The following is an 18,309-nucleotide window of genomic DNA, read 5'->3' on the forward strand; positions in this document are numbered from 1 at the left end:
AATAATGTTGATGTATGGAAATCTATGTTTGTATGTTATTCTTTTCTTTCTGTTTCTTTTACTTTGTGATATGGACCTAAGGGTCTGGAATAAATAATGAATAATTATGATATGGACTCTGAAATGCCATATAGCCTAGTGTAAAACAAGTTACACTGCTTGCTTTCCTAAGAACAACAACTATTGGTGGCCTAAATATTACAACTCAGTCATTATAAAGTGTGTTTCCAGACCAAAAAAAAAAGAGCCAATAACTGTACAACACTTGGTTTTATTAGAAGATTACAACTTTCTCTTTTCTCATACTTAACTTTCTCCTTTTAATAAAATATGTTAAGCAATATTAAATGTTGAAACACAGGTTGATGGAAAGATTGCTCTACTTATGACTATATGCAGTAACATTCAAACTGTTGAAACATTCATAATCATTTTAAAAATCAATATTCAAATTCCTTTTATTGTTTATGCACTTATTAATTTGAGTACTCAGAGATTAAGAAGCTTATGGCTTTTGTCCAGTACAGAGTCTCAAGTATGAGATATGAAGATCACACCACTCTTGCCACGGCATACCACTAGAAAATCATTTTAAAGGCCGTCCCATCTTCAGAGGTTGCGACGACTCATGGTGCACTGAGGACAGATGTTGCAAATGAAAAAGAAGGGGAAATTAATTCAATAAATGTTGAATAATTAAATATAAATTATAATTACATAACCCATAAATAAATGCTTTGTAGTATCACATATGTCATTCTTAAACTAAGCTTTTTTATTAGTTACACTACCAGCCAAAAGTTTAGAATGATTCAGATTTTTTTTATGTTTTTGAAATAAGTCTCTACTAAAGCTGGATATATTTGATCAAAAATACAGTAATATTAATACACAAAAATATTATTCATATTATTAAACAAAAATATTAAGCAGCACAGCTGTTTTCAACATTGATAATAATAAGAAATGTTTCCCGAGCATCAAATCTACATATTAGAATGATTTCTGAAAGATCATGTGACACTGAAGACTGGAGTAATGATGCTGAAAATTCAGCATTCAGCAAAATAAAAAAATTCCATCACAGGAATAAATGACATTTTAAGATATACTCAAATAGAAAAAAGTTCTTTAAAATTGTAATAATATTTCATAATATTAAACTTGTAACATTGGCATCGCTAGACCCCTTTTACTGTGGCACAAGCCCCATACCTCTGTGCCGCTGTATAAAATATTACTGATAAATTCTTGTGTCTCATCATTGTGTCAAAATCATTTTCTCTGAGAATATTTCAGCAATCATGTGGTGTGATTTCTATCAGCGGTTTAGAGTTAGAACTAACAATGTCAGATTTGCGAATTAATCTAATCGGTCATACGGTTTTGCAAAAAGCTCTGAAACTGTGCACAATTCGGAATTATTATTCGTCTCGATTTGGACAGTTCACGCACGCGCTGAATCATTAGCAGTAGTTTATCACACCGAAATAGTAACAGGATATTTTATAAGACAGAAAACAAAAAGAGAGCTGGATGAGGTGGATATGTACCTGAGGTGGAGTCTTCTATCGCTTGTCAACAACTCTATTCTTTAGGTAAAGACAATTCATATCCATTTATATCAAAAACAGTATTTAAAAAAGTTTTAAAATATGGACACACTTTTCTTTTCTTTTTTGATGGTGTCACGTGCCCCAATTCTGATGAAATGCTAGAAACGCTAGTTTGTAATGTATGTTTGATCAAATAAATACAGCCTTGGTAGGCATATCAGAGAGTTCTTAAAAAAAATAAAACATTATAAATAGTGTTATCATGATTATTTTTGAGCCTAATGGGTTGGGTTAGATCCCATTATAATCGCTGGAGCGGTCTACATACACCCCTTGAAATAGATAGAGAGCCCTGATCTACAGTCTTCCGGAAGGAAGGAATGTGGAGCATATAGTTATCATACCATCTTTGGGTTGGCCTGGTCTGGTTTGTGGTCGTGTCTTGGATGGGAGCTCTGAGCTGTCTCTGTAGTCTCTAGGCTTTGGTTGAAGATCTTGTGGCTGACCAGAGCGAGACTTCACAGGAATCGGAGGTCTGTTAGGCCCAGTCATGCCCCCTTCAGAGCGAGAAGGCACCACAGGCTTCTTGGTGATGATCTGGGATTGTAGACCGCTGCTCGTGGTGTTTATGGCTGAGGATGAGTGAGGTTTGGTTTCTGAACAGGTGAAGGAGCGATTGCGAGGGGTCGGAACAGGGACCTGACGGTCAGCGTCAAGGTCTGTTTTGGGGAAGGAGAAGTGAGGATCTGGAGGAGAGAGATGGTCTTTCCCCACTCGTGATCCACTCATTGAGCCATAAAGGGGATTGTCAAACATCTCTGGAGGTTTCCCGTCCTCAGATCTGTAGCCAAAAACAAATATGCCAAACTGTATTTAGTATATTAATCTGGAATCACTTTAAGAGATGCAACCTGTCAGGTTTGCATGTAACGAGAAGTTTTTACATTGATTTGGCAATCAAAAATAATATTTAAAAAAAAAAAATTCCAAACAAAAAACATTCATTTAAATGTCACAAAAATATTAGGAAAGCACCATAATAAAACCATACGCTGATAATCTTATTATGGCTGACAACAATAATTGGCAGATGTTAAAATCCTACACTAAAACCTAAACATGTTATCATTGTTTAAATGCTAAAAGTGAATTTAGGCATCACAACATACCATAATATACAATATGAAAAATGTATTCATTCTGAGATTATATTTAACCTTGTTTTTAAACTAATAGTTATTAACTTTGAGAGTTACATGACAGCAAAAATGGTCTAAATGTAAAGAAGGGGAAATGATCATTCACAATTATGTATCCATCATCGACTGATATTGATCAATTAAAAACTCTAATTTGCCAGATAACCTTTGACTAAATCAAAGACTTTTGTCAGATGACATGATGGATATATTGATGAGATAAAGGAGATAAAAATGTGAGGTCACACTTTAATTTAGGGTCCAATTCTCAAAATTTAAATATGAACTACAACATTTCCCTTTATTGAGTCCTAATTCCACCTTATTAATAGTTGTAAGGTAGTTATTAAGTTTAGGTATTGGGTAGAATTAAGGGATGTAGAATATGGCATTAATATGTGCTTTATAAGTACTAATACAGAGCCAATATCCAAGTAACATGCATGCTAATAAGCAAATTGGACCCTAAACTAAAATGTTACCTAATGTCAAAATATACTTACACAGGGTTTGTTGTCTTTGCAGTTGGGCTGGATGTAGCATGGTCATAACTAGACTTTTTTGGGGAGAGATTGCCATGCGTCATGTCCTTTAAGGATGGCCCTGTTCTAGGGGACATAATGTTGCTGGCGCCCCTGTCTGCCTGGTTATTGCTCTTGTAGCCTACACCCATATAACTGGGGTTACTTATATCAGAGGCGAGGACTGAAGAAGATCTGTCAAAGAATGTCAAAGTTATATATTTGTACGAACATAAACGAATCAAATTTTTGTAAAGAATTGTGAAAAAGAATAATATAACGTCATTTTGAATAAGTAATGAAATAATAACATAACACTTTGGATATAAGCATCTGCTAAATAAATAAATGTAAATGGCAAAGTGGGGAAAATGCGAATGTTTTACATTTTGGTGCTGTCTCCTGATTTCCCTTTACCAGCTCCTGGGTCATCTCCGACTTTAATGAAATCTGGAATAAAGAAAAATAATCTCAAGGGAAGGAACATAGCCTCGATACTCAGGAAGCAAAAGCATTACATCACACTCGTGGACTGGTTGTGTCAGGCATTGCTGTACAGAAACACATTGTGCACTCACCATACAGCTTCTCTGCCTGTTTTCCTTCAGATTTAGGGAGTTGGATGCCACCTGTTAGATGGCCTGTGTGCTCACCATGATGGGTGAGTTTGATAGAGAACTCAGTGTAAGAGCTTTCAGCCAAACGCAGAGCGACACAGCCCTCACCTACAGACAGAGCGCAGCGTTATTGTGTTTGAATGCATACGGACAATTCCAATACTAATCAGTCTTATTCTGATTATGTAAGCATCATGTACACACATGCTATAACCAGATAAAGTCAATATGGGTCCGTTTTTAGAAATCCAATTGCCATATGCCATCATGTTCATCAGAATTTTGAGTTATATAAACACCTTATTCGGAATATTCACCATGACTGAACTATCTTTTTAACATACACCATTTATTCAGTTTATTTAGAATATTCTGATGTCATGTTTACAGGAATATTCCAATAGTCGTGGTGCATGTTAAACGTAGTTTTCCTAATAAACTATGAACGTTTAAAAATGAAATTAGAAAATGATGTGCTTGCAAGTTACTCAGCCAGCTAAAATTACGAGCATGTGAGCACTAGTAAACTTTCACACATTTTAGGTAACCTTTACCATATGACTCATCGCAATCTGTAGATTTAACGCAGATGAGGATGTGCTGATCAAGGAGGTATTCTGGGTCAGCGATGATGGGCGTGAGCTGCAAAGTGATTTAACAAAGATAATGTAAACGTGATGGCTGAGCTTTCAATGTATAATGTTTTTTTTCTTTTCGTTTTATTAAGAGTTTTTACCTCAACTTGTCCCCCAAATCGTACTTTTATTGAGCCCTCTTTGTTCTCTTGGTTTTCTCCTTCAGGACTCTTCACAAACTCTAGAAAACGAATGGGAAGTATTTAACTTCACTTTTCTCTTTTTGCAGTAGCTTATGTGATCTTACAAAAGAAAAAGGGTGTGGGATTCAAATGATTTGTGATCATTTAAGACATAAGAGAAAGTAAAAAGGATGTAGCTCCTCACTCTCCAAGCAGCTTGAGTGATACTCAATGAAGAACCTGGTCTTGGATTTAGTGAAAAGAATAGCCACACAGTTCATGATCTTTATAGCACCCTGAGCATCCGTTGACAGATCTGTAAAGAGCAAAAGACTTCATAAGTAGTGCATTAGCACAATGCACAAGACAGCTGGCCGGGATGCAAAGTTTCTCTGTTAAAATGGGGTTGTTGCCATAGTGAAATATTTACAACATCATACCATTTTTTGAGACAAACTGAGAAGTCACACCAACATCAAATGTGGCAAATACAGGGGAATGGTCACTTGTCATGATATCATTGGTGCATCCTAAAAAAAAATCAAAGAGAAATATTGGTTAATGTAGTGATGTCTTTCATCCGCATTATACAACTTGCATTTGAAATATAATGAACTAACCATATGAGTTGCAAACCACATGCACCATAGGGTAGGACTTGCGAAGCACACGATCACACCATGAAGGCAAGTTGTATTTTGTCTGTTTGTGAGATAAAATATTTATTTAAAGAGGATTTTCATCATTAAATTCAATTTTATAATATATCTGCTGCATGGGGAAGGCTGTTCAGATGTATGGTGGCTTTCACGCTATACCCCTGTGGCTTTGGCTTTAGTGTAGGCATATCTCTCCCGTGTGTCTCTCTCAAAACGATACGTGGGGGCAAATGTAATCTCCTCCTCCACTGTAAAGTAAAACATATGAATGGAATGGAATCTGATATTAAGCACGCTTCTATTCCTCAACAAATTTGGCATAACATACCTTGCCTACATATATATGTTATGTACTAACTACGGTGCAAAAGTTTGGGGTCAGCAGGATTTTTTTTGGGGGAAAATAATACTTTTATTGAGTAAGTATGCATTAAATGGATCAAAAGAGACAGTAAAGACATTTTTAAAGCTATTCATTAAAGAATCCTGAAAATAATGTATCGTGGTTTCCACTAAAAAAATATTAAGCAGCACAACTATTTTTAACATTGATAATAATAAGAAACATTTCTTAAGCATCAAATCAGCGTATTAGAAGGATTTCTGATCATGTGTCACTGGAGTAATGATGCCATCACATGGATCAATTATATTTTTTAGAGATAATAGTATAGAAAACATTTTTTTCATTGTAAAAATATTTCAATGACTATTATTTTTTAAATAAATGCAGCCTTTGAGCATGAGAGAATTTACCAAAAACAAATTTTTTTAAATCTTACCAACCCCAAACTTTTGAACAGTAGTGTATGTGTTTCTTCTAAATGTAGTTTATAGTACCCTATATGTTAGGCTAAACCTCACTGGATATGCAAAAATGATAATACAAACTATCAAAGGAAAATCTGGTTTGGATTAAAGTGAGTAAACCTCCAGTGAACAGCCTGAGGTCCTAAAATTTCTAACAGGTTCAAAGTTGAAGTGTGTGGGGTTTTGTGTTGTTGTTTTTTTATAATAAAATACTTAAAATACTCTCATATGCCATCCCATATGTGTAGAGAAACTATAAGTGAGCCATTCACACGTGGAAGTGTAAATAGGGTGGTGATTTCAACATTGCTCTATTTGTTTGAGGTCTTCTTGTAGCAATATTGTCTCAACTAAAGCGTGTTTTGGCTAGGACTACCTGTTTGGAGTAGGGTTGGACATTGAGTAACTTTGTAGTGTAATCAGTTCATATTGGTAATCAAAATAATGGGTAAATTATGCACAAGTGCTACATCACCAATAATACTTTCAAAATAAAAAAAAGCAAGATTAGACAAATAACTTAATGATAACAATATTTGTATCATTGTACATGTTCCTATTCTATGGGCACAAAAGCTTATATGATGTGGTTAGAACTGATTCTGTGTATCTGCAGTGGGTTTAGGTCAATGAAAGAAAGGTGGCTTCTCACCGTATTCTAAGAAGACCTTTTTCTCTTCTCTCTCTATGCACAGCTGATCTCTGGCCAGCAGTTCCTGATACTGCTGCTGTTTGATCTTCATCACAATGTTCTCGGCTTCCTGCAAAGAGCAAACAACTATGCAAAACGTCTGTTTTTTCCTGTCAGTTGATGTCAGGACTTGACAGCTCTTTTCTTAATAGAGGAAATGCCTGTTCATATACAAGAAAGCTCTCTAAACCACAAAGGCAGTTCATGCCTAAAAATTATCATAATGTGGGTAACTGATGCATAATTTGTCCATAGACACCTTTTTTTTATCAACATGAAGAGTGTTTAAAACATAAAGATGACTTCAATAGATCATTTTAAACGGTTCTGTGGTGTCACAAATGAAGTCTCTCACTTCATATGAACTCATGAAATACATGCATAGTAACTATAAAGAAAAAAGAAAAAACTTCATTTGTAGACATCTGTTATATACAATTTAATTTAATTTTGTAATCAAATATGTTGTAAAATTACCTCTACGGTGGTTTATTAGTATTATCAGATAGAAAATAAAAGTAGTTGCTGATAACCACTTATTTTCTTGTGTTTGCATTTTGCATCCAATTAACAATAGAGTATACTTAGAAACAATAATTACAAAATCTTTATGTAATTCAAACAGCTTCATTTCACCCCAGTTGCAAAACTGTTCAAGATACCTTTTTGATATAAAGTTTCCAAATTAAAAAATGGTCATCATTTACCTATGCATTTGCTGATAAAAGCATGTTTGCTGATGAACATTCATTTGAACCTACCTGTGATGGTAGGTCAACCCTATAATTCAGATCCCCCAGCCAGAAGAGGTGTGTGAAGCGATGTGTGATGTCAAAAGGATTAAGTTTCTTATCTCCCAGATTCAGAAAACGCAGAATACTGATGTAGTTCTGGTTTCGCCTGTAAGGTACAGTAATCAAGTTACTAAATTTGTTATTGTAGTACTTATTATTATTATTAACGTGTATTTTATGTCAATGTCTCATAATGTCACACTGGCAGGTACAGTGTATTTGGTTTGTGGCTTACCTAAGTTTCTTTTCACTTCCTGAGGTCAGGTGACTGTTGACAAACCCAAAGGAGGTTCTATTAAACATAAAAGACACCCCCACTGCTCCTTTATTCCCTTTAAACACACATACACACATAATTAGCTTTTTTACATACAACAAAGTACTATATAAAGCTTTGCATTTCCTATTATTTTTTTTGGGGAAAAGGCTATAAACAAACCCAGAGCATTAGCTATGCCAGTCTTAACGCTATCAGAGAAGACGTGAGAGAAGCGGTTCTCATGTTCCGGCTTGGCTAGAACCACAATTCGTATACTCCACAGTGTCTGAGTGGCTATCTGTTAATAAAAACACATAGCTGTCATTATTTAGCTTATATGCTAGGCCATTTAACACATTCATACACATTGTCAGGAGGAGTGGTCATAACATAGATTTGTACAGGTGAAACTCGAAAAGTTCATTTATTTCAGTAATTCATCTTAAAATTTGTTATCATTTTGATGATTATGGCTTACAGCTTATGAAAAACCCCAAATTCAAAATTAGAATATTGTGAAAATGTTTTCATAGCTGTAAGCCATATTCTAATTTTTCGAGTTTCACCTGTATAGCATTCCATAGAGAAAAACAGTGAGCAGATGTAATACGCAAAGCACATAAGGCACCCGAAGCGTTCTTGTTGAGTTTTGTGTCACTTACTTGTTTGAAGCTAATGTTGGTTATATCCCTAAGGGCTCCCCTAACGGTTTCTATCCAATCCTTCTCTCCCATGGGGTCCTCCTGTGTCCCAATTACATAGATATCATGTGGGATTTGATTGGCTGTGTCATCATGGGTTTTTCCCTGACCCTTTGACTGCAACCAGGAAGTGATGTTTTGTGGTGGATTCGCATTTCCTGAATGGACAGCACAAGTTCACTTCATCTCTAGTTAGTGTACATTTAGTCTCTTATACTAAAAAACTGTACTTAAAGTTATAATATAATATTAGTGAAATTAATAACCACTTATGCGCACTTAAAGAGAGCACACTTTGAAGACTGTGTAACTAATGCCAAATTAAAGGTTTTACTTTAAAGTACCTTTTAAATATATTTTTTTTAATAATTTTGTCATACTTTGAATTAATTTGATGTCTCGACATTACATTTGACATTATATTTAAAGTTAATATATTTTAAATGTACTAAATTGCAACTTCATTATAACAAATGTGCAATTATATACATGATATGACATAAAAAATGACATCAAATGACATTTAAATATATTTTAGTTTACCATAAATGCGTATTTGTCAGTTCACTCTAACCATATTTCAGAGACAATAGAAGTAATTATGAAATTACATATAAAAACACAAAAGTGGGCAAAGAAAACAATTAACTAATTGCAATTCATATAAATTCTAACCATTATTTAATTTAACTGCAAATGACATGCCATTAAGTGTTTGAAAACATTACATTCAGTACGCACTTAAGTATCTTCTTTTATATTATATTAGTTATTATTTATGTAATAAGTTGAAATATGCTAAAGTGAGATTATATAAAAAAGGTTAAAAATGTGTTTAACCTTGAGCTCCAAAAATATCTGAATTGAGGAGACTTTAAGAAGCTTTTTTTGGACTAAATAAACTGAAATGAACACTACATGTTATAGGCTAAACGCATCTTACCCATGTTCCAGGTGCCAACAAAGATGGTGATCATATCCGGCTCAGGTTTTCCTGAGTGCTTGTTCTTCATCTGCTGTAGAAGCTGGCAGAAGCCTTCTCTTTTCTGAAAACATACAAAAATATACAAAAACACTAATTTACACACAGGATCACATTAAAAACACACACAAAAACATGCAAACTATTTATTATTGTTAATTTAAGTGACTGCCTAAAAAACGTCCATACAAAAAAATGTCCTCGCTACTGTGACAGTGGGATTTTTACCTTTGTGTCATCAAAGACATAGTCTTTGCGCTGAGTTTTTTCCTTCTCTGTCTCGACCACCAATGCTAATCTGTTATGCATCTTCTGTGACTTCACCAACTGCAAGACTGAAAACGAAGAATTTGCCATGTTGCCATTATTTACTAGTTAATAGGTCATTTCACACATTTTGGTTACATGGCTGTCGGGATTACTAGATTCTGATTGGTCCATCACAGAATTCAGAGGTCAAATATTTAGTATAATGACCACCACTGAACTGTATATTTGACTATTGTGACTGGCAACTGATATCTCCTGAACCCAGTGTTTCTTTGCTATTTATTTTACATAAAGAAAATAAGTAAACAGCATAATGCACATTATCGCAACCCTTCAGGATGAAGACTGCTTTGCGTTTGGGTCCTGATAATCCTATCAAGGTTTATTTTTGCAATGAAGGACTGCGGAATTGTCAATATTGGAAAATCGTAATCGCATTCAAATGTATGTGGTTATGTAAGTGATGAAGTGGTTCAGCATACTTTTATTGTGCACAAAATATTTATCCTCAGGTCCATCTTTGGACTTCTTGAAGTAAACCTTCCCGCCTTCCACATCTACTTTGAGGTACATTTTGTTTGAAATACCGAGGGAGTCGCATTTGACCTGTTAACACAGAAAGGGACAATAAAGTAAGATTAAGTTCAGCATTTCTGATGTGCCAAAAATAGTTATAAAGTTTATCTATGATGGCTGTGTGCAGAGGCAAATGTCATCGCCTATAGCTACATAAGCAAACACAACACTAATTTGCATGTGGTTTTTCAGTGCAAAGCAGTCGCAAAGAAAACCTCTATGCTTTCATTATTATGACATCATTACAAGCAGAGGAAAGGTTACAGGCTATGACTTTCACTTTGGATACAGTAATCAAACAACATGAATATAGCCTACAGTATTTAAATGTATTTATATATTTATACCAATCAATTAAGCAATTCAATCCTTTATTTAAAATAAATAGGTAACACTTTACAATAAGGTCTGATATGTTAACATTAGAACTGCATGTATTAACATAACAATAGACACTTATTTTTACAGCATTTATTAACCTTTGTTAATGTTAGGTAATAAAAAGATTTTTCATACATTTTGAGGTTAATATTAACTAAGATTAATAAATGCTGTATTATAGGCTAGTATTGTTCGTTAACTAATGTAGTGTTACCATTAGTGCTAACTAATGTTACGTGTTACTAAAAATGGTATATTTATTGTTGAACTGAATTTCTTACTTCGAACATCACAGGAGGAATAAGTGACTTTCTGTGCCCTCCATCATATCCGACAAATTCAAACACAGCATTCTTGGTCTGTAAGTAAGAGGGTATGTTAGTCTACATTATCACATGGCTCTGTGGAATGCTTGACTCTGATTGGTCAATCGCACCATCCAGCTGAATGTTATTCTCCAATAACAATAGCTGAAAACAGATAACAGGTTTTATCCAGGTTACTGAAGTCAGCAGCGCTATACGCTTGATAGGAAAGTTTTTTCTTCGCGGAAGTTTTGTGTTTGGTGAGCTAATAAAATATTAAAACTCAGTCAAATCAATATTTTTTGTACAGTTATTTAATTATGTCATACAGTATTGTGGACTCGCTCTCTCTTGTTTCATACAAATGCAGCTGCTGCCATTTTGCAACTATTGTTTTGTACACTGTTGGATTATACAATAACAAACAGGTACGGTTTTAATCTAAAATCTCAAAAGCTTTTCATCTTTAACAGTTTCATCTCAAATTAATATCTCTTATCCCCATAATTAATAAGTGTAATAAGTATGACTGTACCGTATCTCTAAAACTGTCCATTTAGTTTGAATTTGCCTCTCTCCGCGGATGCTTTGCGTTTAAAGATCTGATCAAATATTTCAATCAATATTTCATGTCTAATAATTTACTTGTGGCAAGTAGCCGTGTAATGAGCGGCTAATAATAAGCACTTCTCGTTGATCACCCTGTTGGGGTTTATTCTGACATAACAACTGGCTGGATGTACATTATCCCTTAATTAAAGTTCCCAACTTCCCAATAAGATGTTTATTTCTATGTTTGCGGTCATCCATAAATAAAGAACAGTGTTACCTTGTCTTCTATTGCATATATAAGCTTAGTCAGTTGCTCCAGTTTGAAAGCCACAGACTGATTTGCATCTCCAGAAAGCTGGAAAAGAGTAAAATCAACAGATACAGATAAATAAATAAAAATTTGTGGGTGGAAAAAACCTCAACATACCACTTTTTAGTAAAAATAACCGTTTCTCATTTCTTTACTTGTCTGTAGGGGAAACAGCAAGTGTTTCAACACATTTTTTTATTCTAATGTCTGTAACAGTGGTTTATTGCGCAATGTGTCCCAAGATTGATTGTAATATTCTAATATCTGCTACAAATAAACTACTTTGAAATATACTATTGAACCCCAAAATCATACAAATCAGTAAAAAGTCAGATACAAAGAGTACTGTTTTTACAAGCTATCCCCATAGTGAGTTTGGGTCTTTTTACATTTTGTGCAGGAAATTGAACACTTCCTGGTTTGATTCATGCTTACTGACCTGACTCCTTAGTCTCCCAGCTCCAGGAGACAGCGGTGGATCCAAAACTTTCTGCAGTGCCTCAAGACTCGGAAGTGTGCGAGCAATTTCACTACGAGCAAGTAGGAATGTCAATTAAATGAACAATATATAAATAAAGTGTCAATACCAAAATAGTCATATAAGGGCAATAAGGTTTCAGTATTCACACATTTTTCAGAACAATTGTACCTGTTTAGGTTTTTGCAGATACTCTGTGTGAGCTTTTTTAAGTGGGGAAGAGTCGGGTTCCCACTCTGCACCTGTTCTGCATCCAGACACACGGATGTGCGGAAATACTCCTGAATGGACTTCTGGTGGTCCTCAGATAGACTGGATATTGAACATCAGAATCATTAGCACACCAGAACAAGGCTACTCCGTACAATGGCTCTGAACTAAAGTTTAAGTAATTTTGCATCAGATAGAATTAAATCATAATGTATTTAACAAGAAATTGTTCTTATTAAGGTAAAACAGAATAATCTAGCATTGTATTAAATTGTACTAAAGAAATTGTACTTTGATATGTCGATTTGCTGCCAACGCTGGAGATAGGTGTCTGAGATGGAGGGACGGGCAAGCTCTGTTCCCCTATCGGTTCCCCTGGATGAATCACTGTGGCAATCTTTACTTTCATTACCTGAGATATTCCTGGGTGGCAACTGAGGCGGCAAAGTAAATGGTTCTGTGGAAATGGAGAAAACAGTTTCCTTGAAGTTAATGGAACCATTTACTTCAAGCTCACATAGTTCCTAAAATTGCAGTGGGGTCAAAAAGTCTGAGACCACATTATAATAATGGAGAGAAAAAAAGAAAAGAAAAGATAAATTATTTCGTTCTTTAATCCAGTGGTTCCCAAACTTTTCTGCCTCTCCCCCTTTTGTAGAGAAAAATATTTTCAACCCCCCTCCCTACATGCACCCACATAAAGACACCGATCAGACATGACCTTGCTTGCAAAATTCTCTAGTATTCATTTTTAACATTGTAATTAATACTGTAGACAACTAGCCTACAACAACTTCTCTTTGTTTTCGTGATGTGAAGTAGGCTAGTTGCGTCTTAATTTATTTGGCTTCATACTGTCAGAAGCTAATATTTTGAGGCACACAAGTGACACAACACTTTTCACTACCCAAAAACAAGAAGATATGCTTCGCCATATTTGTTTGTTTTTACACAGGACGAGTTGGCTGCAGTATAGGTTGGTTGTCTGGACGCGACGAAGCGAAGCGAACGTTGGAAATACATTTGTATCAGAAGTTGCGCGAGTGTTTCTTGGAATACGTCAGAACTAGAACGGGGCATTAGTTTAATTCGGGAATTTGTCGTATCGCGTCACAGACAGCATCACTTAATGGGTTCTATTCGCTTTTGTGTAGACATGTTGCTTTGATAGTAGGCTATGACGTTTGAAGTAGATTACTGCTATTCTGCTTTATGTTTACCTGGCACTGGCAATTCTTTCACAAAATTCTCCATGCTTAGTGATGAACGTTGCAGCATCATATTTATACACAGCTTCCTGCAAAACTCAATCCTGATTCTTCAATCACGGCGTGCCATCGAGTGGTCTGTTATTCCCATGGTTATTCCCCGACAGAAACCACGACCACTAATTGTATCCCTTAATACTCATATTTGATCACCAAAATGAAATATTTTAAAGTTTTTTCCTTGAAAAAAATAATCATGCCTTAAAATAGCTTGAATGTAACTACACATTTGCCTAATTTCTTATACGCGGTTATGGCTATATGAATATGCAAATTAGCCCCACCCCACTCACACCCGCTCAGTGATCCACTTGTTGACGTGATTAGTTGCAAGGTAGTTTGTGATGTCAGAAACACCAGCGATTTCAAACCGTGTTTTTGAGACTGCAGTGGTGGGGTCTTGCACCCTCAATAGGTAAATTTTCTGTACACTTTAATTTAGCCTGGGCATGCACCCATTTTTATAACTCCAGGCCCCCCAGTTTGGGAACCAAACTTTTCACTCAAATTGTTATGCTAATAATGTTCTCTGTAATAAAATAAAATACTACAATCTACTAATATAATATAATGATAGAGTTTGTAAAAAAAATAAAATGAGAAAACTTCAAAACAGAAGCATTTTTTTCTAGTGGTTTTGCTTTAGCTATGTACATTATCATGGTAACAGCGATTATCAATGTTTTTCTGAAACCATGGACAAATCTTATTGTTATTGACTTACCTGGTTCCTCCTCCGGCTCCTCCTCCTTCTCCTTCTGCACAGCGTACTGAAGGTGTGTGACCAGACCCATGTTCTCTTTATAATATGCCTCCACCAGGTCTGGCAGCAGAGTAAAGATCCGAATAGGCACACCCTCTGATGCCTACAAAGCAAAGTATCCACGATGAACAAGAAAAATTCTGAAGACTGTTTTCAAATGTTCAAGATTTATGGCATTTTACGATATACAAAATCATTATTTGCATAAATATGTTCAGCACTCAATACTTCCAGTGACTCTCTTAGTTGTTCTTCCTTTGTCCGAAACCAATAGCGGTACATTGCATTTCTTCATTTTGCATGGTTTCCTTTAAAAAGTGCTCAGTCTGTGCCAAGTAGGGTTTATAAGCCACTTTCTCCAAAGGACTTTGGAGTATAAGCTCTTAGTCACCTGGTCTGACTTACGTCTTGATGCTCAGCAAATGTTTTGACCCAATTATATCCAATACTACACAAAGTAAGAACAAATTCTAACCAAATATTTATTTTAAAAAACTTGATGTGTATATATGATGGGGAAAACCACACAATATTCTGAAAAATTCAGCACACATACTGTATAGTACACTTTGTCTTCTGTCAATAACCAAAATGCCCGTAATGTTAGATCAAATTCATAGCTCCTAATTTTGAAAATGAACAGTCTTTATACTATTGGCTATGAAGAAACTTTAGGAAAATGGCAGCATTTTTAGCATTGCACACAAAATCATCTCAACACGCCATGCATCTTAGCATGGCTAATCACAAGATGTCCGACTGGCAATAGGAAACAAGCGTAATCTTTGCATAAAAAAAACAAAACAATTCTCTGTGGTTTAAGGTCCGCACAAACTATACATTTCAATAGAATTTTGCAAATCTAATTCAATTAAATGGCATGAACACATTTTTGAAACTTTCCATTTAAGGCGGGGTGCAAGAGGAACCCTGTGGCTTGCTTAACACCCACGCTGATGGATAATTTAAAACTGAGGTTGTGCTGCAACGCAGGCTTGAAAGAGGAAGAACTGTGGTAGAGAGACATTGAAGGGCATTGAACAACAGTCTTTGGTTTAGCTCCGTCCCTCGAGTGCATGTTACTTTGAAATGTGTACGCCAAGAGGGAACAATGCAAATTATAATCAAAGGTCACCCGGTTTGCTTTCATTATTTTGTTTGTCACGAGAATAAGAGTTTTGTACAACTCGAATAAAACCACCAATTGGTTTTGCAGCTGCACTGTCACAAGACCAATGCTTGCTTTAACGCAGAGGACATAATAGATACTAGCTTGACAGACAAGACGCCCACACAACGGTCTCAGAGAGTCTTCGGCAGCTGAAGAACCAACTGTCACAAGGTCACACATTCATTACCAAGTACAAGATAGTAAATGGCTTGTAGGAGGCCAGATGTTCTGTGCAACTTGTCATAAAAATGGACAGTGTTTTGTCAAGTGACCAGCAGACTATGAGCGCAACACGTAATTAGCAGATGATTGAGTATATTTGCCTCTACTTTTTGTCTCATCGTGGTTCTATTGTATTATTTTTTTCACTTGACCACCATTTTAGTGCAACAGGGAAATAAACAGTGATGTAGACAGATTAAAATGATACAAATAAATGGATAATGCATATAGTGTGAACAAACAATCCACGAATTTCATTACAATGGATCAAAAAATATTGCACAATAAAGAACAAACACTTTTCTTGAGCAAAACAATTTGCAGAAAAAGGTTCATAATTACTAACCAATATATTTAATAATTAAATAAACAATATATAGTTCAAAATGGAGATCATTGAACATTTTCCTGTTATCAAACTTGTGTAGAACATAGATAATGTGACGAACTACACTTGTGGCTCACCTGTGAAATTAAGCGGAACAATATGTGAAAAGTTAGTTTCAAGGAAATCTCTTGATGTTTGCAGATGCCATGTTTGATATTTTGTACGTAATAAATGAGATTTTATGGCTGATTAATGTGTCCAAATACTTTTGGGGTCCACCAAAAGCTTTACTTTTACTAAAGCGACAAAAAAAAACACCATTCTGGTGACTTTCGAATACTTGAAGTCACAAGCAGAAGTGTCTCGGTGCACATCTCAAAATAGTCCCCCAGCACACGCAACACCTGTCTGTGCGAATATGTAAGCAAAGCCATTGCAGGAAGCTTCAACCCAAAAAATCCAATGCAAAATATTCTCAACAGAGGTCAGTAACCACTGCCATATATACAAATTTGGGATTTTCTTACCTGGACTGATAGTTGTTTGTCCTCATTTGGTAATATTCTGTAGGTATACACACAGTTCTGGTACCTGCAAAAGAAAAGATTGAGAAGAATAAAAACATAATGCATATTAAAACAAATCTCATGTAAAATGTCACAATTCAAACATAAACAGTGAAAATGGCCATTTTGCTGCAAGCTAATGGGAAACCCCTCACCGACTTCCTTGAGTCTCAGTCAACACTGTTTGTTAATAATTCACGATACAAGGAATCAGATTGGACTTATATTTCATTGCACTTCAATAGAACCACATACTGAACAATTTGCAAGGAAACAGGGAAACTGAGATCAGTTTGTAAACTGATTCCAACAATGTTATACATTTTCAAAAAACATAATGTATGTATATAATAAGGTTGCAGGGCCAGTACCACAAAAACCGAGCATGTTTTATATTTACGACAGACTCAAATGTCACCTCATGCAAATTAATTGTCAAACACACTTCAAATGTCACATTTAAACCACATTCCAACTCGAAAGCACTCAAACGTTCATGTTTCATCTAATATTAGGGGCAACATAGTGCCCTTCCACCTGAGAGGTACAGCAGCGATACTCACAGAACACAGAGGGCATAAGCTCCCTGTATGGATTCGCTGTCCCGGAGGAGGAAGCTCCCATCCTTGCCTGCTTTGGAGAGGAGGTCCTCTGCTGTAGACCGAGTGATATTGCCATGGTACCATGGCTGGTGGGAAAACATCCTTTCCGAAGACTTCTCCCTTCCTCCGTCTGGAGACACCCAGGTTATTCTGGCCCCGGCAGTTTTCAAGAGGAGATCAACATGAGCCAAGCTTCAGAGTCTCACGGTCGGTTTCATTTCGTTGTTACAACTGATAGCCGCTCCTGCTCTGTCTGGCTCTAGGCTCGCTGCTTCTCTCTCTTCCTGTTAGAGGGGCGAAAGCTGCAAAAAGGAAGCTGCCACAAACACAAGGGTGAACTTCCTCATTCTGTGCACACAGAGTCTAAAAACTCAGAGAGAGTGAGCAAGAGAGGAGGCCGAACAGAAGTCTTGTTCACACGTTCACATGGCTCCAACACCTCTCCTTTTTTACCACAAAAGAGATGAAAAAGGTGTATGTGCTATTGTAGGAGTTCTCGACAGTGCGTTCTTTCATATAACATCAATGATTAACCCTGCTAACCAAAACTATGAGACGGACAACCCATGCAAGTGTTAATGGCGATTATGCAAAGTAGAGAAATGTAGATAAACATTAGTGTAAAAGGCTCTTATTATGAGTTTATCTTTTTGACCAAACCACTGGTCCTGAAAGGGAAGGGACTTGTGCAGCACACTTCTTGTCACATCTTCAGTCATATATTAAAGAGTACTTCCCCTGTAAAATGCTGTTGTGCCCCT

At 35.8% G+C, this 18,309-nt stretch overlaps 1 protein-coding gene across 1 annotated transcript; it reads right to left on the reverse strand.

Annotated features, from left to right (window-relative positions):
* Positions 1 to 252: 252 nt before the first annotated feature.
* inpp5d (inositol polyphosphate-5-phosphatase D) lies at positions 253 to 18,037 on the reverse strand. Its single transcript, XM_079629038.1, has 27 exons — positions 17,510 to 18,037; positions 16,908 to 16,971; positions 14,621 to 14,762; positions 12,920 to 13,085; positions 12,590 to 12,730; positions 12,380 to 12,470; positions 11,908 to 11,985; positions 11,055 to 11,132; positions 10,299 to 10,422; positions 9,775 to 9,881; positions 9,508 to 9,610; positions 8,526 to 8,722; positions 8,044 to 8,161; positions 7,840 to 7,936; positions 7,572 to 7,710; positions 6,772 to 6,880; positions 5,469 to 5,557; positions 5,271 to 5,352; positions 5,091 to 5,180; positions 4,856 to 4,966; positions 4,630 to 4,709; positions 4,448 to 4,535; positions 3,855 to 4,001; positions 3,663 to 3,726; positions 3,259 to 3,471; positions 1,961 to 2,397; positions 253 to 636 (listed from the first exon to the last, which is right to left on the reverse strand). The coding sequence occupies exons 1-27, from the start codon at positions 17,647 to 17,649 to the stop codon at positions 587 to 589; spliced, it is 3,345 nt and encodes a 1,114-aa protein (XP_079485164.1). The 5' UTR covers positions 17,650 to 18,037; the 3' UTR covers positions 253 to 586.
* Positions 18,038 to 18,309: the final 272 nt, after the last annotated feature.

Source organism: Phoxinus phoxinus, assembly GCF_949152265.1.
Source record: "Phoxinus phoxinus genome assembly, chromosome: 11".
Taxonomy (NCBI): Eukaryota; Metazoa; Chordata; class Actinopteri; order Cypriniformes; family Leuciscidae; genus Phoxinus; species Phoxinus phoxinus.

What these genes read in the sequence shown, in the direction of transcription:
- inpp5d (XM_079629038.1), bottom strand. Translation starts at nt 17,649, where the DNA reads ATGTTTTCCCACCAGCCATGGTACCATGGCAATATCACTCGGTCTACA. An exon ending in TGGCATAGCTAATGCTCTGG is followed by an intron (nt 7,937 to 8,043) that starts GTTTGTTTATAG and finishes GTGTGTTTAAAG; the next exon opens with GGAATAAAGGAGCAGTGGGG. An exon ending in TCACTCAAGCTGCTTGGAGA is followed by an intron (nt 4,710 to 4,855) that starts GTGAGGAGCTAC and finishes TTCGTTTTCTAG; the next exon opens with AGTTTGTGAAGAGTCCTGAA.